At 35.2% G+C, this 27651-nt stretch overlaps 1 protein-coding gene across 1 annotated transcript in view; it reads right to left on the bottom strand.

The window, feature by feature from the left end:
• The window catches only part of XRN2 (5'-3' exoribonuclease 2), an 88915-nt gene that overhangs the window by 7042 nt on the left and 54222 nt on the right, over positions 1 to 27651 (bottom strand). The window contains exons 18-27 of the mRNA XM_073238067.1: positions 26736 to 26843; positions 26555 to 26644; positions 25800 to 25872; positions 21833 to 21926; positions 20580 to 20693; positions 19285 to 19341; positions 12113 to 12181; positions 11883 to 12014; positions 10195 to 10325; positions 166 to 229 (exon numbers count right to left, since the gene is read on the bottom strand). Of these exons, the coding sequence (XP_073094168.1) occupies positions 166 to 229; positions 10195 to 10325; positions 11883 to 12014; positions 12113 to 12181; positions 19285 to 19341; positions 20580 to 20693; positions 21833 to 21926; positions 25800 to 25872; positions 26555 to 26644; positions 26736 to 26843 (932 nt within the window). The remainder of the gene's footprint in view (positions 1 to 165; positions 230 to 10194; positions 10326 to 11882; positions 12015 to 12112; positions 12182 to 19284; positions 19342 to 20579; positions 20694 to 21832; positions 21927 to 25799; positions 25873 to 26554; positions 26645 to 26735; positions 26844 to 27651) is intronic.

Below are 27651 nucleotides of genomic sequence, written 5' to 3'. Positions count from 1 at the left end.
GAGTCTTTTACTCAACATGCTAGCCATCTATTTTCCTAAAGGACAGGCATTAAGAGAAACTGTCTAGATGGAAGAAAGTACATTTCAAACCATGGAGAAAAAGCTCAAACTTCAAATGTTGATGTGGAAAAATATTGAAAAGTCATGCTGCTTTTAAAATATTACCTGTCAAATCTTTGTTGCTGGAAAAGGGGAGGAGGACCTCGCCAGGAATCTTGGGGCCTCATATCTGGAAAATAAACAAAGAAGGGATAAACAGAATATTTTAAGTACTATTTAGCTACCCACGTACTTCTGTAAAAATATAAAAAAAAAAACCTGAGAATAAAAAAACTAGCATTAACTACACATACTGCAAATGTAAAAAGATACAAAACCCAGCAAGGTCAGTACATTTTTTGTTTGTTATTTTTCCTTTCATAATGAAACAGTTTAAAGAACCTGTGACATAAAACTCACATTTCTTTCTCACTAGCTGTGTGTGTGTGTGTGTATGAGTAAACACATGTTTTTCATTTTGTATCTTAAATGCTGTAAAAAGGAAGGGATTTATGTTTTTTCTATAAATACAAACTGAACAAACAGTGACTTTAATGAAATTTTCCCCGTGTTGGAAACTGAAGTGGAAGCTGGAGGTCTGACTTAGAGCTATCATAACCAGTGCTGAGAGCACAGGGTCCTCTCCAGCACAGGCCAGAAGACATGCTAATAAAGGAACAACCACTTTTCTGAGAGTCAAACCTCTTCCCCTAACACAAAGCTGAACTAGCAACATCTGACTAACAAGAAATAATTAAATGGCTGCTGCTCCCCTACATAAAAAGGATGACAGGAACAGCCCACAGTACTGGTCAGCCGGGACATCCAGTAGCCTAAGTGGGCTGGTATCAACTAACTGCTGCTCCCTGCAAGTCACCTTGGCCACCCTTCAGCAAGGTCTGTGGGTGACTTAATTAAAACAGCTGGTTCCAGGAGTTGTCTAATGAGCTCACTGTGTGATGACAGTAACCTCCTCCAGACTCCCGAGACCCAAGGACAACAAGGCTTATCATAATGTATTCAGGCTCACATTTTAATGGAAACACAAACTAGAAACATGCTTTTCAAAATTACTTTCTTAAAGGAAAGAAGAAATGAAAGCTTATTCTAGTTAGGAACTTAAAAAATGCAATCTGAGTTAAAAAAAAGAAAAGTAGAATTTTGCTTTTAAAAATTCCCGCAATGGAGAATATGAAACAAGTGAAGTATCAGGCTGCTAACAATGATTCTAGTGTGCCATAAGTAGCTACTTCTGCTCCAGGCCTCCTCCCACGGGAACTGCAGACAATGCCAAGCTGAAGAAAGCTGTCTAAGTGGACAAGCTACCCTCGGGGGAGCAGCCACAAGAGTGGCCACAGCCTGCTGCCCCTCAGTCTACTGACAATACCATGGGTTTCCAGCAGCCAAACCCACAAGACGCTTTTCTTGGAAAGAAGCAGGAAAGCCTTGCAACTACTACTTTGGTGCAGAATCTCTTTTTGAATTGAGATAAAGGTAGCACCTCTAGTCAATTTGAATGAGGTCCCTTTTTTATCTCTTAAAAACCAAACTAGTAGTGGTCATAATGAGGAACAATGCTAAAAAGGTTTCACAGTAGTCATTAAATATTCAAAACGTGAATAGAAACCTAGGAAGCTAATCACTACACAATTCACAGAAAACAGGGCCAGGAATAACTTCTGAATCACTACTACAGACAACATAGTACCAGAAAATCATAATTAGAAGCGGTAAAACCAAAAATTCTTATAAAAACAGCTATCACTTCATCTGTGTAGTTTATTTCTATGGAAAAATTAAAGTACAGGTACTTTAACACATATTTGCTGAAAGTAAAATAAACATTTGGGCCAGTTTTTCTAATCATTAGTTAAACTTGATGTCCAATGGCCTATTCAGATATTGTACAAAAACCAGTTTAGTGAAAACTGGTTAAAATGTTCCCACAAGGCATTTTAGTGTCTTAGATAAACAAAATTAGCCAATATATCAAAAGTCAACAGAAATACAGTTAATGTAATTTGGACCCCTTTCTAGCTCAGTACTTCACATGTCCCATTACCACTGAAGTCACCTTGGAAACATACCCCTCTTTACCACTAAAACTTAATTCTATGATTTTGGTTTCAGAGTGTCTCTTTATATATGGTATTATCACAGAATACATACTTTTCATGGTAGTTACAGAATTTTCCACATAAGATCCCTAATAAATTTAAAATCTAATGAAACTAACAAAAAGACACCTATGTTTTTCAAAGCCTTTAGAAATACTTACCTTAATGTTTCATGAAAGACAAAGGCAGAAAAAAAATTTGTGTATTTTCTCTTAGAAACAGTACAAGAGGAGGAAAAACATCACCATCAGGAATACATATTCATTAGATTCAAATATACTACATGTTAGATTATGGCTAGAATGTAAGTACAAATGCCTTTTTTTTTGGACAGGGGGAACCATTCTCAACAGTCTACCTATACATCTGCAAGTGCCTAGAAAATGGTAAAAGTTCTTATTGCCATCACTTTTAGGATGCTAGGAGCTTCCCACTCTATTTTACTATTTCTCACCTCAAGAACAGTTTTTTTTTACACATAAACTCAGGACATGCAAAAAATAGTTTTTTGTTAAAACTGAGGCAAACTTTCTAAGACTTAAAAATTCTGTCACAGATTTATTAAAACATCTTTTGCTTTCATTCCAAAAAAGAAAAATAAAAAGGGTCAAGGTAAAAGTTCAAGGCTACTTTTAAACAAATCTCTTAATATGGCTCGCTCTCAGCAATATATATTATTGTCTTTAAGTATTCATAAAGCAGAAATGTTTCCTGGCTGATAAGTAATGAAGTAGAAGGTAAAACAAACTTATTATCACTCATCTTTATGGCTCTAATAGAAGATCCATTTGAGAGGGAGAAAAAAAATTGAGAATGTTAATTGCACTTCAGAAGGGTACAGGCGAGAGAAAAAAAATGACAGTTAATATTTTTCTTTGGTCCTTAAAAACTTCCCTTTCCTAGAGCTCTAAGGCCACATAAACCAAGGCTTTGCAATAGCTCAAGTGACAATTTACTTAATCAGTGAGGCAATCACAGAAAGGATTACATGTTTACTGATTGCACTAATCAAAAATCACTTTTCAAATATAGTTAATTGACAAGTTTACCGACTGAAATGAGGAGAAGTGACATTGCAGTTCTCTGGGTTGCAGAAATGAAATGCTTTATTCACACTGAATATTCACAGCTGCACTTGACTCTAGCAAGTTATCTAGGAGTCCCCGGACAATTACTCACCCATCGGCCAAAACTGACACATCCAAGACAAAGCAAAGAAAAACAGTAAGAAACACCTATGGAGATACTTGAAAAAGAGGTGACTGTTTGGCCAAATGGCTTTCTTGAGTGTTATTTCACACCACCTAAAGAAAATAGCTATGATACTGAAAACATTTTAAAAGATGGATTAAATTCAGATCTCAATTTTACTAAAACAAACTATTCCTTACCAAATTTTAAAGTTCAAAATTCTGTAAAAAAGAAAGTGGATCTTTTATCATTTATGTATTGTTTTCATAGTACTATGTGCTAGGTACTGTTTCAAGTGCTTACTAACTTAACCCATTTATTGTGGATATACTGTGAAATGTGTTTTATCATTTTAGAAAGGAGGAAATGCAAGAACAGACAAAACTCTGCCTCAGGGAAATTGGCTTAAAAATGGAGGCATGAAATAAAGGTCATATATGACAAACCCAGAGCCAACATTATAGTTAACAGAGAGAAGCTGAAAGCTTTTCCTTTTAGATCGGGAACAAGACAAGGATGCCCTCTCTCCCCACTTTTATTCAAAATAGTTCTGGAGGTTCTAGCTATGGCAATCAGACAACCCAAAGAAATAAAAGGCATCCAGATTGGCAAGGAAGAAGTTAAACTGTCACTGTTTGCAGATGACATGATATTGTACATAAAAAAACCCTAAAGAATCCACTCCAAAACTACTAGACCTAATATCTGAATTCAGCAAAGTTGTGGGATACCAAACTAATACACAGAAATCTGTTGCATTCCTATACACTAATGATGAACTAGCAAAAAGAGAAATCAGGAAAACGATTCCATTCACAACTGCATCAAAAAGAATAAAATACCTAGGAATAAACCTAACCAAGGAAGTGAAAAACCTATACTCTGAAAACTACAAGACTCTCATGAGAGAAATTAAAGAAGATACCAATAAATGGAAACACATCCCGTGCTCATGGATAGGAAGAATTAATATTGTCAAAATGGCTATCCTGCCTAAAGCAATCTACAGATTCAGTGCAAGCCCTATCAAAATACCAACAGCCTTCTCCAATGAACTAGAGCAAATAGTTCTAAAATTCATATGGAACCATAAAAGACCCCAAATAGCCAAAGCAATCTTGAGAAGGAAGAATAAAGTGGGGGGGATTATGCTCCCCGACTTCAAGCTCTACTACAAAGTCAAGTAATCAAGACAATTTGGGACTGGCATAAGAACAGACCCATAGACAAATGGAACACACTAGAGAGCCAAGATATAAACCCAAGCATATATGGTCAATTAATATACAATAAAGGAGCCATGGACATACAATGGGGAAATGACAGCCTCTTCAACAACAGGTGTTGGCAAACTGGAAAGCTACATGCAAGGGAATGAAACTGGAATACTGTCTAATCCCATATACAAAAGTAAACTCAAAACAGATCAAAGACCTGAATGTAAGTCATGAAACCATAAAATTCTTAGAAGAAAACATAGGCAAAAATCTCTTGAATATAAATATGGGCAACTTTTTCCTGAATGCATCTCCTCGGGCAAGGGAAACAAAATAAAAAATGAACAAATGGGACTATATCATGCTAAAAAGCTTCTGTACAGCAAAGGACACCATAAGCAGAACAAAAAGATATTCTACAGTATGGGAGAATATATTTGTAAATGACATATCCACCAAGGGGTTAAAATCCAAAATATATAATGAACATGCCTCAACACCCAAAAATCACTATTAAAAAATGGGTAGAGATATGAACAGACACTTCTCCAAAGAAGTTCAGATAGCCAACAGGAACATGGAAAGATGCTCCATGTCGCTAATTGTCAGAGAAATGCAAATTAAAACCACAATGAGATATCACCTCACACCAGTTAGGGTGGCCAATGTAGAAAAGACTAGGAACAACAAATGCTGGCAAGGATGCAGAGAAAGGGGAAGCCTCCTACACTGCTGGTGGGAATGTAAACTGGTTTAACCATTGTGGAAAGAAGTATGGAGGTTCCTCAAAAAACTGAAAATAGAAATACCATTTGACCCAGGAATTCCACTCCTAGGAATTTACCCTAAGAATGCAGGAGCCCAGTTTCAAAAAGACATATGCACCCCTATGTTTATTGCAGCTCTATTTACAAAAGCCAGGAAATGGAAGCAACCTAAGTGTCCATCAATAGATGAATGGATAAAGAAGATGCGGTACATATACACAATGGAATATTATTCAGCCGTAAGAAGAAACCAAATCCTACCATTTGCAACAACATGGTTAGAGCTAGATGGTATTAGGGTCAGTGAAAGTGATTTCACTTATCTGTGGAGTATAACAACACACCAAAACTGAAGGAACAAAACAGCAGCAGATTCACACAACCCAAGAATGGACTAACAGTTACCAAGGGAAAGGGACTGGAGAGGGTGGGAAATTCCTCTCTTGATAGCTGGCAGTGTTTGTCTTGTCTTATTATATAACTGTAGCCAGTTTACTATGCTGCAATGACCATTCTAGATTAGGCAAGTTTTTATCCAACACGCCTCCTTACAAAGGTAACAGGAAATAATTTAGGAAATGACATTGTTGCCTTTTAGAAGTCCAACCTCACAACCCTAAGTGTTTCTAGGTTCTCTTATAACCAAGGGCAATTAAAATTCATTAACCTAGCCTAATCTTTCTTCAACTTTTTACATTTCTGGGTTGTATGCAGATGGTTCACAATTTTCTTTCTCCAACCGGCTCTTCTCTCTCCTGAGCAAGTATCAGACCCATGTTACTACCAACAGACGACTTCAGCATCTTCAAGCACTTCAACCTCCACAAATATCGGACTCATCACATTCTTCATTTTCCTTCACCCTCCTGGGTTTCCAAATTCTGCTAAAGACCTCATTAGTCACCCAGGTGTCCCCAGTGCACATATGAGTGAATCTTGAATCTTCTCTCCCCCTTACTCAGTGCCTTCGATTATCAAGCCCTTCGGTTCTTCCTCTTCTATCTTCTCCACTTTGGATCCACTCTGCCATAGATCTGTTCAGATTTTCATTCTCTCTCCCCAACTAGAACCACCATGAAGTCTTCCACAGCCAACAAAGAGAGCTGTGGTTCTAGAAAGGAGATGTAACTGGGCACCCTTCTCCTTAAAAAGCTTATTAAAGCTTTTACAAATAAATAAAAGAATTGTAAATTAATAAATCAGCAAGGGACAAGAACAGGCAATTTATGAAATAAAAACTGGTTAGTAAAAATGTAAGCAAAGCAACAATTCAAGAAATCATTATCTTAAAGATATATTTATTATTATCCTTATCAAAATAGCAAGAACTTTTGAAAGAGGGTAGTATGTGGTATTGGTGGCTGTTGGATATTAGAAATTCTGCTGCTACAGAAAGTATATACTGGTACACTCCTACCTGGAGGTTACTGTGGTGATAATAACTAAAAGTCTAGAAATTCAGCATAGCCTTTTGATCTAGCATAGAAATTTAGATCATGTGTAGAAATTGAGCCTACAGTAAAATTAAAAAAGAAATTTACTTTAAAGGATTATTAGAAAAAGAATATATGTTTATAAATTAAGCAATATACTTCTATATAATCTATGGGTATATACTGAAACAAAAAGGAAATCAGAAAATACTATGAGCTGAATGATAATGAATATATGACACAAAACCAAATGCATATATGACCCAAAACTAAAGTGATCAGAGGGAAATTTACAGCATTCAAGTGGATATATTAGATAAAAAAGACTAAAAATTAATCACATAAATCTCCATTTCAAAATATTAGAAAAGGATAGCAATTTAATCTCAAAGAAACGAAAAGGAAACAGTGAAGACAAAAGCAGAAATCAATTAAATAGAAAACAAATATACAATGGGGGAGAAATCAACAAAGCTAAAATTCAGTTCAATGAAAGAAAAAAAAACCCCTAAACTAATAAAATTAAATAGGACCTAGTAATAATAATCAAGAAAAAAGAGCAGCAGTATACATTACCAATATCAGGAATTAATTTTACAGTCTTATAGTAATGACATATAAAGGGTATAGTATGAACAACTTATGGCAATAAATTTGACATTTTAGAAATGGATGCATTCCTACAAAAAAGGGTGCTTACTAAAACCAACATAAGTAGTAACTAGAAAATCAGAATTACATCTAACTAAAAATGTCAATCTATAATAAAAAATCTTCCCATGAAGAAATTGCCAGGCCCAAATGGCTCCACCACCGAATCCTTGTAAGGATTAAGGCATGTCAACAATCATACAGTAACCCTTCCAGAGAACAGAAAGGAAGCAAACACTTCGTGTGTTATTCTAAGCTTACTAAAATCTGTCTACATGCCCTGTACTTTAGGTTCATTATTTCTCTCAGCCTGGCATATTCCAAACTCCCCTTGAGGGCTTAATTTAAATTATCACATTCTTGCTGATATTTTTCTGTGAACCTTTTCACTCCTCCTATCCTCACGCCCTTAGACAAGATGTTAAATTTGAGTCCCAGCACTAATCCTCAAGTGACTCAATGTCAACAAGTTAACAGGAAGAGGGCCACAAGTTTCTTGCTCTAAATCAATCCCTACCTGACAGAACATTTCCTATTTTGTAATGATGTAATTAAAACAGACTCTAACTAGAATAATTCTAATCAAAGTATCTTTGTAAGAATAAATTGATTACATCTAAGAAGAGCTATAACAATGGCAAACGAGGAGTTACTAGAAGTGGTAAAAAGGGAGAGAGCACCCCACTATCTGAAATAAAATGCATAGATGCTAACAAGAACTGCCAAAGTAGGAACTACAAACTGCAGGCCCCCACAGCATGAAATTCTGTACCTCTGGTGTGACCCTGATTAATAAAAGACCTTTCTGACTTCTCTTACAGTTGTAGCAGGACCCTTTAGGCTAGAAAGGGATCTCAGTGGTGATGGAGCACTGGAATTTACATGAAAGCCCACTCCCCTCCCCTGCTACACACTGAAGTGATTTAATTTAAAGGATTTTACATAAGCAGCTGTCTAGGCGGTACTGGGATAGATTATGGTGGCAGTAGACCCAGCAACTGAGCCTTAGGAAGTACAATGGAAGGAAGCTGCTGAATGAAGAGCATGTTTTCACTTTTGCTACCCAAACCTCTTTTCAGATCTCTGTAAAGTTTACTCAATGTAATAACCTCAGACTTTCCTCATAAACATCATCCTGAGAATTACTGGCTAAATTAACCCACAGAGATTATACCTCATTCCAGCATCTGGCATCTCAATATTTTTTCCAGTTTGGAAGCTGTGATACCATTGTGGATAAAAGAAAATGGCCAAGAGCCCTAAGAAAAAAAGGAACTGATAAGGAATGTGTCAATTAACAGCTGGCTTAACAATAAGCTGGGTACCCTTTCACCACTTACTGACAGAAGCTCAAGGCATTTTTTCAAAGTGATTAGACTCTCCTGTTGTATGAGGTATGGCTTGATATTGTGCATGTGGAAATATTCAGATACATTACTTGCTAAATCTTATGGGGAAGCAGCTAAGTAAACTACTGCACCAAGCAGATTCCCACAGGTCCATTAAACTCTGTGTCCCTTCTGTTTCACTAAATAGAATAAAACTGTTTAGTCCATAGTTTTCATGATGGAGTCTAATCATGTTACATTCAGTGTTACTAAGCCACATAACCAAGGTACACAGGGAGAGAAAGAAAGAGAGAATACACTGAAAACAGAGGTCCTGAAAGACTGAGACCTTTCGAACCCCTTTCTTCCTGGGTATTACATCTAGAAAATCTGGGCTTCAATTTAAAACTGGTTTGTAACTTACTGAAAACAGTGGTAGGCACATGGCATAAATACTTCCCAATAATCATCACATTTATCTGGCCCTTCTTTGACAACTATAATTTTAGTTTAGAGAAGTTCTGAGGTTTCTCTGCAATAGTGGCCCCTTCCTCTCTTTTTTTAATGAAATATTTAAAACATTCAAAAACAATTCAAATAATACGACATTCAGATTTAACAAATGTTAGCATCCTGCCACACTGCTCTCTCCCTGCCCCCTACCCCATGCTGCAATTGTTTAGCAACCAGACAACCGAGAATGGAGAAACAAAGGTTTCAGGAAGAAAGCGGTTTTGAGAACTTGTCACATGACTTACACTTTGATAAATGAGCACAGCCATGGAGCTCAAAAATAACAAAAGTGGGAATACAATTAAAAATTAATGCCAAATCTATGAAGTCTAACATTCAACCATTCCCTCCCTTTTCCACTGTAATCTAAATGCCATGTAAATTACCTTTATGGTTAATTTCTAAATGAACCACTCTCATTGTCCACAAAACAAGTTACAAGGGGTCAAGGAAAGGCCATGGTTTTCACAAAATCACAGAGTTAAAGGCCTATTACTACCTAAAACAATGCCTGGCTTTACCTTAAGGTACTACTGAGACACAATTTGGACCAAAAAAAGGATACTGTTGTCTTCCAAGTAATTAAGCTGTTAAAATTCCATATCCACTGCACCTGATTTAATTGCCCCAATACTTACTTTAATAGAATAAACAGCAATTCATTCCACATTTCTTTTTCTGCGCATGTTCACTTGGAAGCAGATTTATAAGTGAAAATAAGAAATCCGATTCATATTATTTAAGTAACTATATACAGTCAAGATAAAAATATCTGACCTTGCATCAAGTATTATTATAATTCTTCTAAGACTGTATGTTTTTAAGTCCACTATCTCTTCCCTGGTAACAATAAACCTCTTTAGCAATGAAGATTAGAAACCAACCTTTGTTGTACTATTTAATTTAGCATATGAAATAACCAATTGGTAAAAACTTACTTGACATCAGTTTTGGAATCTGGGCCTGTCCTCTCAAGAGTGGCCTGTATAAGTTTCCCTGGTAAGCCGCAGGTGGCGGTGGTGCGGCACCGCTGTAAACACCAGTCCCGGAGCCTCTTGGCATAACGTGGCTAGAAAAGGACCCCCCCATCCAGAGAAGTAATTATAAACAGATAGATCCATCATATTACAGCTGACACAAATTAAACACTAGATAGCTGTCTCTTTACTACTAGATCTGATTAAGATAGGGCAAATTCAAAACATATATAATTAACAAAGTTCAAAACAGTAACTGATGGTGAAATGTTCATTTGTCACACCAAGACTCTTATTTGATAACCTTTTAAATATTTATCTCATGTAAAAATTAATTTAGGTCTATTTTTCTCCTGTCTTATATTTTAGTTTTGTTCTCAAGGACCCATGCTGCTATCATTGTATACACACTACCTACTACTCTGTATCTTACTATTTTCAATTTATTAAGTCAAACATTTCCTTATGTCTTTCACAATGTTCATAATCATAATACATACACCTACAGAATACCATACTGATGGCTCATATTTTACTAAACCATTCCTCTCATTTAGTACTAATATTGTAGATAAGAATGTACTAGAGATATCTGGGCCAATAACACTGTGCTCCTCTAAAATTATTTTACGATAAATTCCATGAAGAATGAATTTGGATCCAAGTTAACAGTATCTTCAGAACTCAGAACTCTAAACTGTATTTAGTGGTACTACTATGATACGTCACCAACAGTTAAAATAATGGAGGCATAGACATGGAGGCATAGAGTAGGTCAGTAATGTACACAAAAATATCAAATGTTAGAAAAGGCATTTAGATCCAGACATTTAGGATCTTTATAAAGCCCATGCTCTTAACCGCTATGCAAAACTGCCCTTACTATTCACTCTATTAAAATACATGCTGATGGTGATCTACTGCCTAAATCTTATTGTGAATCGTAAGATTTTGTTCTGAGTTGAAAATACCTATTTCTGAGTATCATTCCTAATTCATTAGCATAACTCATTAATATTTCCCCCAGCCTGTTCCTCTTACTGCCAACTTTACCTGACATTGTTTCAAAGTCCTCTCTCTCTATATATATAGTTATCTCTGTAGCTAGGAAAAAGACAATTCAGAAGCTAATAAGGCAAAGAGTAAAAAATAAATTCACAGAAGAGGAAGTATAATGACCAGTAGACACATTAAAGAGGACTGATCTCACTAATAGGCAAAGAAATGCAAATTTAATGAGACATCATTATTTGAGTACTTGGTCGAGCAAAAATCTAGGTGACTGGTGGCTCTATGTGATTAATATGTTGGTTAATTCTTTAAATGTACTCTGTCATACATTAATTTGGCTAAAACTCTCTTGATGGTAAAGAATATGTTTTATTCCTTTGAAGTAACTGTCAGAAAGTAACTTTCTTTTAAGAGAAAAATAATAGAATTCTTAAGCAACATATAAAGCACTATGTAAGCCAAAGAAACAGTATGTTTTTAAAAATGAAGAATAGCAGAAAAGTATGAGTCATTAAAATATCTGCAAAGCAGTTGTATTTAATGGTCTCTTAAATATTTGTGGCATAAATCCTTGATTTAATGCTTTGTGGGTGACTCAGAAAAGGAAGATATACAAAGGACAGAAGCCTACTGCTCACCCCAAAGTCCTGAATGCTGCCTGGTCCAGATGGACAGGCCGTCGGTCCCGGTTAAAACCAAGCTGAGGCTTCCACTGCCTTCCATTGCTGGACTTTTCCCAGTCACTAGGTTTCAGTACTGGTGCTGGTTTTCTGACCATTTGAAAATACAATATTTAGTTATAAGAACAAACATCATTCACACAAAATAAATCAAGACAGTTTATATTTTGTAACTGCATTGTTGTTACCTTGCTCCTGGAAGGATTGCGGCTTTAAAAATGAAATCTTCAGCGAACTGTGGGTCTTTAAAATAAATACTAGAAGAGAACAATACACAACGTAATGATTTTATTGTATTACCATGCTTAACTATCATGTAAACTGAGGTACCTTTCATATTTAAAAAGAATAACTAAAATTCAAGTCTTCTCCAAAAATTATTTTAGTTAATGGTTTTGTCAAAAAGCTAAATATCTTCCTCACCAAACTATCACCATTTCCTAATATATATGTATTATGTAACTTTCTATGGGAAGTCATGTTTTAGCTACCTGTGGGTGATGATGGAGAAATAACAGGCATTGCACCAACTCCTGAGAAATCCCAGTATGACAGCAGACACAGGCTGCAGAACTTTATACCACCAATGACAGCAACCAAAACACCTCTCATTCTGCTTAGTCTGTGGCAAAGACTTTCCCTATATCATCTTAAGGAAGATTAGATCTTGTTGCAATAAAAATAAATATGCAAACCCCAAGAGAAACACTTGCAAACAAAAAATTAAACACAATAATCTGTGAGGGGTGGGGGGAACTAAACTTCCCAGTGGGATCCCTATATCCTGCTCTACTAACATGTTTGTTTGTTTTTTTACAATCAAACAGTCATAATTTGAAAAGTATACAAAGGCTTATTTTATAAGGCTGTGCACTCAACTTTGTATAAGCTGGATCAAACTTACTTTCTGGTGGTGTGTGTGTGTGTGTGTGTGTCCCAAAGGCTGGTTAAGTACACAAGTCCTCCTTTCGAGACAGCAAAAGCCTTTTTCGGGACTATTTCGGGACTCTGCGTATGTGCCAGATTTTGACTTAAGGATGTTCACAACATCAGTATTCATATTGTTGAAAAACTGTGAAACCTAAGTATATGCATAATAGTGGACTGGCTGAAGAAGCTATGGTCCTCCCTAATGATGGAATCCTCAATTGATATTTAAAAAAATGTATTAATAGAATAGTCAATGACATTGGAAACACATATATAAACAGACTATACATATATTCATCAAAAGCTTATCAGTGATAGTCTGCACAAACATCTCCTTTGTGCTTGTTATCTTCCTAAATTGCTCCAATCCTCCTTACAGATTACAGTTGCAATACCAACTGGAAAAGGTGTTACTGAAAAGGTTTTACTGAACTTGTTGACACTGTAGGTGTAGCTAACTTGCATTATTCAATTACTTTATTGCAAATACTAAGTTCTCTACTAAGCAAGATGAGTTTAGGGCAGGGTAAGGTACAGGACAGGAAGGGTTGAGGGAGTTAGAGGGTGACAGGGAAAATGGTAGTTCAGTATTTGGGTTTATCAGGGCTTTGCAGATACACAGTAAAGAAAAAATTGGTAATAAAGCAAGACTTGCAACTAAAATGTCACAGAACAGTTATCTCTGTGTCACCAGGACTTTTCAGCAGTTTACCAAACAAATTTTTGGTAAACACTGCATACATGGGTCTCATGGTGGGTATGGGGGTACAAACACTGCCCAGGCATTGAGCCTGCCTCCCTTTCTAATAAGGGAAACAGGAAATGCTTAGTAACAGTTTTGTAAGGAGGAAAGTGGAAAAGGCAATAACAGGCACAGAAAAGATGCTGAGTTAAAGCACATGAATGCACTTGCCTTCCACACACTCTTCCTTGTGAATGTGGCATAAAAAACATGTGTGTGGGAAGGGGATTTTTTCACCCTGGGACCAAGGAAAATGACAGGCTCTTAAATCAGAGCCTATGATTTAAGGTGGGGAAGGAATGATTACAGGACAGGAGAGGAAATAAATGTAACAAAGAAATGGAAAGGGGTTCCAGGATCAAGGAGTAGCTCGTTTAATTGAAGCAGCTTTCTCAGTGGGAATCTGGGATAAAAATAAGACTACAAAAAATGATTTGAGTGACCATATTCTCAGTTCTCCCAAGGAAGCTACATAACTATTACGATTCTGAAGACACCAAACACAGACTGATTTGTTACATGCAACAAATGGTTTAAGTTTTCAAGGCTTAATTCTCAGGTGGGTCCCCAATAGAGACAGGCTGAACTGGGTTACTGTCATCAAAGGCTTGTTCTGACCACAACGGGAGCCACTTCAAGTTGTCAGTAATAGGGTAAAATCAATCAAAGATACTATTCGGAAAGAACCACCCAGCAAGTATGTAAAAGAGCAGAGGGAGAGAACTAAAAGGTCACTGACGTTGTCTAGGTAAGGGCCTTCCACATGCACGTGAGGTAGGAATGCTGGGCAAGCAAAATAAATGGCATGGCTGGAATTGGAATGAAGATCAAGTTCAAGTGAGGGCTTGAGATGAAGACCTGCCAAGTTATGCACAGAAAGAAATAAAGCTAAGAAAATGAAGCAAAGAACCAAGGTAACAAGTTCCCAGGGAATCTCTCCCAAAGGATAATCATTCTAACAAGAATTTTAATAATATAGCTGAAACCATTATTTGGGAAAATAAATCCATTTATTTATTAAAAATGTGTACTTTATTGTTTGTCAATTATTCAACAGAACTGTTTTAAAATATTCCGTTATTCATGCTCATGCTCTCAAAGACAAAAAGTTTCCAAGCTAATAAGAAAAAAATCTCTGAGACCTCTTCTACTTCCCCTCAGAACTGCACTCAACAGAGCATGTATGCATAATATAGTACAAACATTAGGAATCAGAAAAAGAAGTAGCTAAAAATAAGTTTGGAGGTCTTTATTGAAGGGGCAAGGGACACTAATCTCAAAGGTTAAAGCATTCTTTTCCCTGGGATCTTTGAGAACAAACTGAAGACTTACTTCCTCCTAAAAATGAGTTGAGTTTTAACTGGTTGAGAGATAGTTCAGTATTTTAATTTGTTCCCCAAAATATACCTAAGAGCTATTATGCCTTTAGAAGCTAAAGAACAAAAAAGCTAAAGCACAACAGAACTGCACTTAAATGCACTTTTCCAATGTGGTGGCATCAGCCACAAGTTAAGCGAACCTCCTATGAGGGAAACAGACCAGAGAGGAGCCCATTAAGCAAAGACCTAAAGGGTAACTTTTTATTTGGATCCCAACTGTCGAAGTACCTTCATTTTTTTTTTTAGGTTTATGTAACTTGAAATAATGCAAATAATTTTATTATATTAAGATACATAAGTAAGAAAAATGGAAATAATAAAGGGGAAGAAATACAGACTACTTTTTGACAAATTTCTACCACCTGAAACAAAAGGGATTAATTGTAGAGAGTTTATCAGGGGAAGGAAAGCAGTAACACTGAGGTAACACAGACACATCCTCACGGAGAAAACAAAGCAGCCTATGAACTCAACAGGCTGCCCAGCAGATGTAGAGAACTGTGTTTAGATTTATATTGTTTCATCTAATTCTGTAAACAGGAGAAGTATTTTTAACTACTACTTCAAGGTGGAACACTGCTGACTCACCCAACATAAGCTTCTATCCACCAGGCCAGCTCTGACCCAGTAATATAATGGACCCCTTCCTTGGTAGGTAAATGCCCTATTATTTTAATCACTTAATTGTCTTCATAAACACACCAAGGACACAATAAGTAAAAATTTTAAACAGAAGTATGCTTGAAAATAAGGAAACTGAATAGTGCTTTCACTTGTATCACAAGTAGTAGCACTTTAAACACCAGTGGTTACAAGAAAATACTGTGGCAAAGTTTCAAAAGAAAAGGAACAGAATGTAAACATCGTTTTCCAATTCAGTTCAAGAATTATTTTTAGAAATGCTATTTTAAGTACTATTATTGTTTGAGAGTGCTAGCAAAGAAAGTTTCACAAAGAAAGCTGAGAACTCCAAATATGAAGTTTCATTTTCACTCTACTTTTCCCTGGCAGATTCCATAATTAATGCTAAATCAGCATACCAATGTAAACTCTTCTTACAGGAAGGCTTTCATGATTCATATGCTTGACATTTCAAAACACTTAAGGAGTTTATAGGACTTAAGATGTCTTTTCTGACATTCTATCAGAAGAGGTTAGCCAGTTCAGTGTCCTACGAAGAACTACAGGCAGTGAAAGTTAAACCCTCAGAAGTGTTTTCAACCATTAAGTCTGTTACTGACTGCATGTACTTCACTTCCTTCAGGCTTCTGATTTTGTTATCTGCTTGCCAACCATGCGCCTTATAAACATGGTAGTAATGGTTACATAAAAAATATCCATCTTCACAAGATATCACATTAAAAAAACAAATCTCCTCGAAGAGATAAAACATTCTATCCCTCGCTTCATCCAAAGGTGAATACAGAAAGTTTGAGAAACACTCCTCAAAAAAATAAGTTTGGACTCTTCAAGACTTGGCAAACACTGGTTCCAACACTATAAACAATTGCGCTTGTAATGGGTTTTTAACTATGCTAGGTGCTATTAGAGAACAAGAGAAACCTAACAATGTACAGATGAAAACAACATATATAAAGACTATAGAAATTATGGATAACCTTTTAGAAAAGAAGAAAAGCTATGAAGGGTAGGCTATAAAGGGAAAAGCATTCCAAACCATGGGAGGAAGCACAGTGTTCAATGGGATACTGAAGGGGAAGAGCCTGGGCAGCAAGGAAGAGGTGTCCTTGAAGACTTGTGGGGATTCAGGCACACAGCTATGGCTCTGTCAAATTCTGACAGGCCTTGAAAAAGCAAAAGAGTGTTAATTCTGTAACAATTCCACCAGCACTATAGAGCAAACAAAGATTTCTGAGGGGTTGTAGTGTTTATGAAAGATAAGCTTTATATCATATGCCAATAGATTCAGTGGAAGGAGGAATCAAATGAATCAGCTAGGAGATCACCATCACTATAGTAATTCAGGAGAAAATACCAACAGGCTCAGTGGGAAGAGCCAAATAGGAAAGTAAAAAACATTCCAGAACAGTGATATAGATATAGGGAATAATGGAGAATGAGAAGCCAAGCATACAGTGGGTTCCTAAGTCCAGGAAACTGGGGAAAGAGGCCTGGGAACAGAAATAGGGGTGGGTTTGTGTCTACTCCCCCAGATGGATAGAAATTGTGTTCCTGCACTGAAAAGATAACTTTTCTGTGATTTTAAAATCATATGTAGCTTTTATATATTTAAAGTTAACAAAGAATTATTCTAAAAAATATGTCTAAGAAAATTACAATGGTGAAGAACAGGATAAGGAAAATGAAGGGAGGTAGCTCAGTTCTCTTCAAAGTTAGGCTTCTAATATGTTGAATAATTTATGTAATCAGAATTCGTAAAAAAATAAAAAAAGGCCTACATCACAGCTGACTGTATGTAGGAGTCCTTCTACGGGCTTAAGGGACTTTAATAACCTCTGTAGTACACTTTCTCAATACTACAAACAGGACCTAACAAGATGGGTGGGAAGAACCCATCTCAACTTAACTTTGGGACAACCTCCTCAAATGGAGAATAGACTACTGGATGTATCCAAATAGAGAAGGGAAAAAAATGCCAAGAATCAAAACAGAAATAAGTGGAAAACTGGCATGGGAGGCTGCATTCTTAGATTTTTCATTTATACAGCAAACACAACATGCACAAGCACACACACACACACACACACAAAATGAAGTAAACTGAATTTCGGCCTCAACAGTATGTAACCCTCAGGGAAAAAACTGGTAACTTTGGTGTTTCATGAATCTGTAGCAAATTAACTTACAATTTTATTATGAAGTTATTTTCAACATATACCTATATATGTACCTAGACCTGGGATTACTCTTCTAAATTTAATAATCTTGTGAACCCCAATGGCCCCTCAGGCTCAAAAAGAACCAACCAACCAACAACAACATCATCATTCAGATGAAAGCTCCAGGATTTGTCAATATTGTACCTCTTACTTGGGCCAGTCTCTCTACCCCAATTAGAAAATTAAGTAGAAATAACTATTTCTAGAGGGCTAGGCAGGAAGGCCCTTGAAAAACTGAGGAGCACAAGCAACATGAGATGATCCAAAGGGAGAACCAGTGGGATTAACCAGCTGAAGCACTGCTGCAAACCGCAGACCCCTGGGGTTAACAAGCAGTGTCCACACTAGATCTGTCAGAGCCAGACTGCCTGCGATGGGGGTAAAAGCCCAGCTTATAATTCCAAACTCCACCCTTAACAAAGAGCCCACAGACAAAGTAAAGACAAATTATGTAAAGATAAACAAAAACTGTGCATATAGATAAATAAAAGTTAATCTAGGAAGATTTTCCAAATTAGTGACAGCTTTCTTTAAATAAAAGTTTTCTTTAAATAAAAGTTTTTCTAGGATAGCAGTTGCTATTTAAATTCATAAAGATAGGAAAATAAACACTTCACAGTGAGAAATCTAAGTAAAATCTAAAGTATTTCCTGAGTGAGAGACAGAGTGAGTGGGAAAGGAGGATTCAGTAGTCCTCCTCCCACCCAAAACAAGCTTTTAGGGAATCCTTGAATTATTAGGATATGTTGGCCTTACTCCTGCCTAAAGATTGAAAGAAAATGACAACATAAACTCATGATAACCAGTCATCATTGTGATCAGCAGTCATATAATAATTATGCAAATGAGCAGTTGTTTATGGATTTTTAAATAGCATCTGATATTTTACATCATTTTTTGCTCAATAGAAAATGCTGCCATCACTGAAAAAATGAGTATAAATAGGTTTTCCAGATAGAAATTAACCCTTTAAGTTTCTAATTGTTGATAAAAATTTCCACAAATTCATTCTAACTCAATTAACCTAAATAAAGTATGTAAGTTCTTTTTTAAACTCTACAGGGCCACAATTATAAATATAATTAAAATAATCTGTTATAGAAGTTGTGTGGGTCTCTGGAGTGTAGAGATCTGTTTGTTCCGATATAGCAAACTACTCCTAGAAACCCCTACTTTCCACTCCCACTTTCCTAATCCGGGAAGAATTAAGAGGTTGTCAGGGGAAACCAGAAAGCAGGGAAGCAAGCTTGTTAAATCAGTAACCTTACCAATATACATAATTTAAAGTCAAGAGGCTCTGTTCCTAGGTCTGCAACACAGGGACTCTCCAATCTGAGCATTGGTGGAATAGTAGCTGCCATTTCCTTATGAATCAGATGTTTTCTTAAGCTTATTTGCAAGTTCAGAGCTGTATTTTGGACAAACGCTATGAGTTTTGGAAAACTTACCTGATTGCAGTATTCTGTGTCAGATCCCTTAACAAGGGAACAGGAGAACATACTATTCTAAAGAGAAAGAAGAGAAGAATCATTTATTTGTTCTTATGTAAGCTTTTATTAAGTAGACGGTAAGATGTTGTTTTAGGAAAAGAGAAATCAGTAAAATGTACCAACAAAAACAATAAAACCATTTCTATCTTTAAAAAAAGGACCACGTTTTCCATGTTTGTAATCTCATTAACAGGAAACTACTATGGGCAAAGGGTTTACATCAGATTTTGTCAAGAATATCAAAACAGAGGGTTAAGGGAACAGATAACTGAATAGAAAAATGGAACTGGTACTTCGTAAATGAGAAAAACCAAATGGTTAATAAACACACCATATGGCATTCAATTTCATTAGTAATCAGAGAAATGTAATTAAACTGCAAGGTGCCAATAAGCATCCACTAGACAGAGAAAAATTAAGGTCATGACAATTCCAAGGGTTTGCGAGAACAAAGAGCAACAAGACTGCACAAACTGTCACTGAGATTGTAAAAGACCGTCAATCACCTTGGAAAATCACCCAATACTATCTAGAAGAGATAAAGGTACATATATATACTCCATGACCAACAATTCTATTCATGTATATATACCTTTGAGTAGAGTAGCAGTTCTCAAATCTGTGTCAGAACCCCTTTAAAAAAACTTTTACACTCTTTAAACCTTCAAAGAGCTTTTGTTAACATTGACTATGTTCTTTCAGTATTTACCTATTAAAAATTAAAACTAAGAAATTAAAAAAATACTAATTTAAAGACAACAGTAATAAACCTGTTACATGTTAACATAAATAACTTTTATATGAAAAACAATTTTACAAAGCACAACAAAAATAAATGAGAAGTGTCACTGTTCTACATTTTTGAAAACTTCTTCAATATCTGGCTTAGTATCTATCTTAAAGCTGGATAGCTGGATTCTCTACCTGCTTCTGATTCAGTATCTTAAGATATACTACATTTGCCTCTGGAAAAAAGAAAATTACATCATAACATCCTAGCATTATTTTGAAAATAGTTTTAACCTTGTGGATTTCCTACATGGGTTCTAGGGACTCTCCTCCAACCCACTCCCCACAGGAAGTGACATACTTACTATGTGAAGACTTTGATCTCAAGTCTTTTTAATCCAGCAGGTTTTCTATTGCTGTGCTTTGTTTTCCATTACTAGTAATAAAACATTTGGGCAACAAGGAGAAAAATGCTAACTAAACTTCCTTCCACTTGCCCCAATTACACACAAATGACTGCTTACTGATCTGGAAGAATGGCTTCTTCATCCAAAGAAAACTTTCCTTGAATCCCATGACATAGTTCAGGTGGTATGTCCACTGGCTGTGGAAAAATACATTTTTGGTTATATACCCAAAAGAATGGATGAAATCAGGGACTCAAACATATACCTGTACACCAGTGCTCATGGTAGCACTATTCAATTAGCCAGAAGGTGGAAACAAACCAAATTCCCATCAACAGATGAATGAATAGACAAAAGGTGGCAGACACACATTATGGCATATTATTCAGCCACAGAAGCAATGAAATTCTGGCACACGCTACAATATGGATGAACCCTGAAAACATTATACTAAGTGAAATAAGCCAGACACAAGAGGACAAATATTGCATGATTCCATTCATGTGAGGTACTAAGAACAGCAAATTCACTGAGAGGAAGTGGAAGAGAGGTTACCAAAGGCTGCGGGGAGGGGAAGGAAGCAGATTTAACATTGCTATGGATACAAAGTTTTTGTTTGGAAAGATGAACAAGTTCTGGAAATGGACTGTGGTGATGGTTCCACCCCACTGTAAATAGAACTTAATGCCACACAATTATACACTTAAAAATGGTTACTATGTTAAGTTTTGTTTTTACTTAACCAAAATTTTTAAAATGTATTCCTGATTAATTAAATAATCATAACTCAATTTCTTACTATAAGAAATATATATAAACATTTTCTGAGGAACCACAAATTGTATCATCTGATAACAAAAATTATTTTAAGGATGGTTGATGGAGAAAGTACCTCTATGGTTTTATTATACCAATATTAAATAAATTTTCCAATACAGCCCAGCTTTGTAATTACCCAATACTTTTAACTGTATTAATGACAGAAATAACATTAATACATAATTTCAAGTTAGCAATCTGAGGGCAAATGCGTATTTTCAACCTAACCTTTCAAGCAAAGTTATTGGCATTTGGGGAGATAAAAGGGAAGAAGGGAGGTGGAGGAAATCAATTAATACCCTCCCAACAGGCAAAACTACTTTGTGTGTGCATGTCATAAAAGAGTAAAAAAAAATTATTTAAATGTTGCTTTCTAATTTAACAAACACTACCAGGTTAAAAAAATTTTAATTAAAGTTAACTTTTGCTACAAAGAAGTAAAATATCAATGATTTATATACCATTCATGGGAAATTGGACAAATAAAAAAAATATCTATTTTTATAAGGAAATATAAAGTCTGTATTATACACACTCATCAAATAGAAGTATAATTCTTACTCTCATCTGGAGTGAGGTCTGGGTATACCTCTTCTAGGGCAGCTCGCAACCTCCGCTCATCCACAAATGGCAGCAGAGCAACACCTGGGGAAAGAAATGTAGACCAAGACCCCTAGGTGTTAGGATCACCCAAATCCCATCATTGGTCCCAATAAACATTTCTTGTGGGATATCCCACCAATACAAAAACATTTTGGAACATTTAGCCAAATCTCAGTGTAAATACTCTCCATGTGGTAGTAGAAGAAAAAATTCTATGTATTTTCCATCCTTAAAATGGCTCATATGGAAAACCATGTTTGCTAATCTTAACTCTGTGATAAAATTTTTAAATTAAATGAACAAATGGCCACCTGGACACCAGTCTATGTTCTCGCCTTACTTATTAGGATGCCTCTGGGCAAACCAATCTCCCTAAGGTTTGAGCTTACCCTTTAATCTTTCTAGGACTTGGTTTCTTATGGAAAGAGAACATTCAACTCAAATACTCAGCAGGTCCATTCAACTACAGCTCTAAAATTGCATTGTATTCTATTTGCATTTTAAAATCTAACAATTAATTTACATACAAAAAATATTTAGAGACTTGATTAAATAACTTTGTTGAAGAATAGTAGCTGTTTGTTTTCAGGCTGAAAATTGCTCCTTGGAGTATGCTGGAATTAAGGTCACTTTTATTTGAACCTATATGCATGATTTTCAAAGCAGAACACCAGTAACACACTATTACCAGAAAAATGTATAAAGTCATTGAAGCATAAATATGTTCTCTGTAAGAGTATTTTAGCTAAATAAAAATGTTTAAATAGCAAGAGAAATGCTAAATAGTTTTGAAACACTCTAAACTGTTGTGTTCATAGTTATTCCCTTTAAAATGATGAGAAATGAAAGGTTTCCAAAGTTGTCATTAATTATTTTAGCTACCATATTTCCAAAGTTGGGAAACATGTTCACCTTGACTACCTGGTAGGGGAACATACATTTTTTAAAGTTAAAAAGAAACTAAATTCTAGTGTTAATTTTGAAGGGCCTCAAAAGTGACTTCAGGGATTATATTAACATCTGTCATGTGAGTCGGGCTATTTCAATTACTGGTAAACACTTACATGGAAAAACCTAGCGAGTTACTCAAATTTTATTTAGTCATACTCTTATATTTATAATCATGAAAACCTACATTATTTAGCTTTTGTTTTCCAATCTACTAAACTGATGATCTAAACAAATTAATTATCAGAAAGACTTTCTTGTAATATCAACTCCAGGAGGTAACTCCAACTGGCAAGCAACCTACAGTGCTAATGACAGCAATAAGGTTATCAAGAAACAAATCAGCCCTACTGGCCAGGGTAGAAAGGCATGCCTTTCACTCAGATTTGATAATGGTAGTTTGAGAGTAAGCTAAAAATAAAAATGACAATAACAGCTACTTTTTCTAAGTACTTACGTCACATGTCATGTGCTCATTTAATCCTTTCAACAACCCAGAGTAGAAGTAGTAGTAATACTTAGGTAAACACAGTGGCCAGACTTTTCTGGGTTCAAATCTTAGTTCTGCCTTTGTGTGACTGATCAAGTTACTTAAATTCTGTTTATATAAAATATATTTTTATAGCATTTAAAATAACTACACTATTTTCCTCATATATACTAAGTAAGTATGAAAACTCAATACTGCAAGTTGATAAAAATAAATGTTGAGTACCAGATATGTTTTATCTTCTATCATTTTAAGATACATTAAACTTAGACAAGAACTTAATTATCATTACTTTCAGTATATTTTTAAAGATACATATGGGGAAATAATTATCTTCTAATAGTACTAAATTTTACCTCCAGAGGTGTGTTTTGCCAGTCTAATAAATGAAAATATTTATATTAAATAGTACATAAAATATAAAATATTAAAGGTATGAGTTTCAACCCATCCTAAAATTCATTTGGAATCTCAAGAAACCCCAAAAAGCCAAAACAATCTTGAAAAAGAAAAAATAATAAAGTTGGGGACTCCCAACTCCTGATTTCAAAACTTAATAAAGTAACAGTAATTAAAACAATTTGCTGACATGAGAACAGGACACACATTCTGACCCATGGGAAAGAAAGCCCAGAAACAAGCCATCACATATATGGTCAAATGATTTTCAACAAGGGTGTCAAGACCATTCAATGGGGAAACGGCATTCTTTTCAACAAACAGTGCTGGGAAAATGGATATCCACATGCAAAACTATGAAGTTGGACTCCCACCATATACCATATACAAAAATTAACTTAAAATGGATGAAAGACTTAAATGTATAAGCTGAAACTATAAAACTCTTAGAAGAAAACACAGGGAGGAAGCTTCATGACATTGGATTTAGCAATGATTTCTTGGTATGACATTAAAAGTACAGACAATGACAACAAAATTGTCCAACAAAAATTAGAGTTCATCAAAATTAATTAAGAACTTTTGTGCATTAATGGACATTATTCACAAAGTGCAAAGACAACCCACAGAATGGGAGAAAGTATATCCGTATCATACATATGATAAGACATCTATATAAAATACTCCTATGATACAACAAAAACCCAATTCAAAAGTGGGCAAAAGACTTGAGTAGATGTTTCTCCAAAGACATAGAAATAGCTAATAAGCACATGAGAAAACTGTTCAGCATCACTAATCACTAGGGAAATACATATCAAAAACAATGAAATACCACTTCACATCCATTAAGACGGCTATTATAAAAAACAGAAACAAATGTTGTTGGCAAGGATGTGGAGAAATTGTAACTGCTGTGCATTGCCTTTCTTTTCCTCTGGATGATCTATTTATACTATAATGATATAGTCAGCAAGTCACCCACATGCTTTAAGTATTTCCCTATTTAATAAACCCAGGCAAATACCTGTGTGTACTTCAACAAACACATAAATACTTTTACTCATCTATGTATTTATATTTTAACTTTACCACCTCTCATTTTCCTGTGCCTCCTCTCCCTCTGCTTAATCAAAACATCATCCACAAAGAAGCTTCAAAAACAAAGACCCCAATATATTTACATATAATATGACCACAGAACACACTTACATGAGTCTAATCAATAGGTTGCAATTCCCATTATCATTCCATTAAGGTGATATGAAAGTTGTTACTATACAAACCAAAAGTCAACTCTAAAATCTTATAAAATGATACTCAATTTGTAAATTATTCATCCCTCACTGCCCCATGATTCTCTCTGAGTCATTTACTGGTCACCTGCACCAAAGAGAATTGATCAAGGAATAAGAGTGAAAACATGGCTTTACCAAACAAGCTTATTATTCCAGAAAAAATATACAGTAGAAGAAAAGGTTAAATAAAATGATTTGATAAAAAGGGCTTTGGTGTGAAACAGAAGTTGGCTTACTGTATGAGAGACTTCTTTATTTTGTTTTACTTTCAGTTTTATCACACATTTGTTGAGTGGTAAATAGCATCTTAAATTTAGTACTAATATTATACTGCCATTCTTACAAAATTTATGAGCAGAAGGAATGAGGAAATAACATAAGCAAACAAGAAATAAATTTTAAGTGATGATTAACATCAAATATTCTAACTAAATATCTAATACATTCTTCAAAAGTTTCCACTTACACTCCATGGAAACCCACAAGGTATCAATGAGCTACTGACTTGAAGGAGCAACTCCTAAGACCCGTCAATTAATAGCAAAGGATGCAAAAGATATAATGATTAATCTATTTCAACCTAGTTTACTATTTGTCAGAATGTACTCTTAAAATTACTATTAATCATTGCTTATCTCAGGTTAGATGGAAAAATATTTTCACATATAATTCTTAAAAATTTCTTTTACAGAAATTCTTTCATCCCATCAATCATGTTTGCTTAGCATTTACCAAAAATAGAATATTATTTAACAAAAAAAAATAATGTCTAACTTTTACCTTGCCATGCATATTTCTTCCCATTCAAATCAATAGCAAAATCTTCAGGGTAGAAGTCAATTATGCTAGAATCCTAATTAGCAAGAAAAGTAAAAATTCAAAACAAAAATCACATTTTTGTTACAAAGACTTTGCTATAACTTTTTTTCAAGGTATCAAGCCTAATGAAAAACTGAGGTTTCATTTCTTTTAAAAAATGTTAGTTATCAGGTCTATTAATCTCAGATCTAGTAAAAATGAAATAATTTTATTTTGAAAGATGAGAAAAAAATGCATTGTTATGAAAGAATTTTACAACTGACAACAGTGGGCCTAAGATAGTCATTAAAGATTTTATTCACTAATATTTTCTACTTGCCGGCTAGGTCTCACTCCTCCTAGCTAGCACACAAAAGCTCAGAGGCGGTTTCAGGTAGCCCAGTCTTCTGAGCTCTGGTAGCCACACTACATGGCTGAAACAGATAAACATAATGACTTACGGGTAGGCTGAGAACAAATGACTATTATAAGAATTTCTCCAAAACACAAATCAGTTTTATTTACTGGGTAGGGTAAATGGTCAAGGAAAGCAAGAAAAAACTTTAAAATTGTGAAAAATATACAGAACACTACTTACAAGTAGTGAAAAATTACTTTCTTTCTGGACTTCAGTGTTTTAACTAAGAGATACAAAAGCAATTTGTAACTAATGTTAGCAAAATGTATGACAAAAACACAGTTAGTTACCAATATACTCAAAACACTAAGACACTCACAGGATCACTCATAAGCTTCCGCCATGATGCAGGTAAAAAGTTACCACTTGCAGCTGGAAAAACTCCCATAAGTTGTTCCAGTGGTCTGAACTATAGGAAAGAAAAAAAATTTTAAGATGAGACACAATTTTTATCTGAGCCAAATTCTATGCATTTTTTTACTATAAATAATCAAGCTTACTGGTTTAGTATCCTTCTCAAAATCAGAAGGCATGTCTGCAATACCCTCAAAGTCCGAGGCAAATGGGGCATAATGGAATGGATAATACCACTTCCAGGAAGCACAGCCCTAACATCATTAAAAACAAGTAAGAACAAAAATCAGTGTTAGAACAAAGTCTAAAAATAGAAATTAAGACTATGAACCTGTAATATGCTACTTCTAAAACACAGGACTTCTGGTATACATTCCACATTTTCATTGTTTTCCATGAGTCCTAAAAGTAGTTTTGACTAAATCTGAACTTCTTGCTTCACATCAGTGAGTGGCTCCTTGTTTTTAAAAAACACTGCAGAGCATTTTAAATAATAGGTAGTTAATATCGAATTTTATATTCATGAACACAGTTTGGTGAAGATTTTCATCCTTAAAATGTGTCTGTTGAATTTCTTACCAACTCTAGAGCTGCCATCATAAAATACAATGAAGAGCAGCTGCAGCTGACAGTGAGTGTACAGGTGTGTACGGGACATCACTGAAACAGTTATTGAAGAGTAAAACGGCCCAAAGTCTCATTTTATAAATCCCTATTATATTTTCGTAACAACTTTCCCTTTACTACAAAAATAAGTAAGCTTATCAAAAAGAAAACAGCAAGTTACAGAAAAGAGCAGTCTTCCTGATACGTGTTTTGATTCTGCCTAGTGAATGTTGAGGGTAGGGCTAAAACATGAAATCAGGATATTTCACAGTCCATTAAGTTATTTTCTACTTTCTGGCACATTTCATCTATTTCCAGGTCACATCAAATGTGACTTGCTTTGTTGTCCAAGCCTGAAACCGGACATTAACTATGAATGTTGCAATCTCCTGTATGTCATCTACCTAACCTCTTGCCAACCTGACATTTCAATTATCAAAAGCTTTAAGTCAGATA

This window comes from Manis javanica, chromosome 5 (genome assembly GCF_040802235.1).
Source record: "Manis javanica isolate MJ-LG chromosome 5, MJ_LKY, whole genome shotgun sequence".
NCBI classification, from domain to species: Eukaryota; Metazoa; Chordata; class Mammalia; order Pholidota; family Manidae; genus Manis; species Manis javanica.
This window is presented reverse-complemented; position numbering and strand designations above follow the sequence as displayed.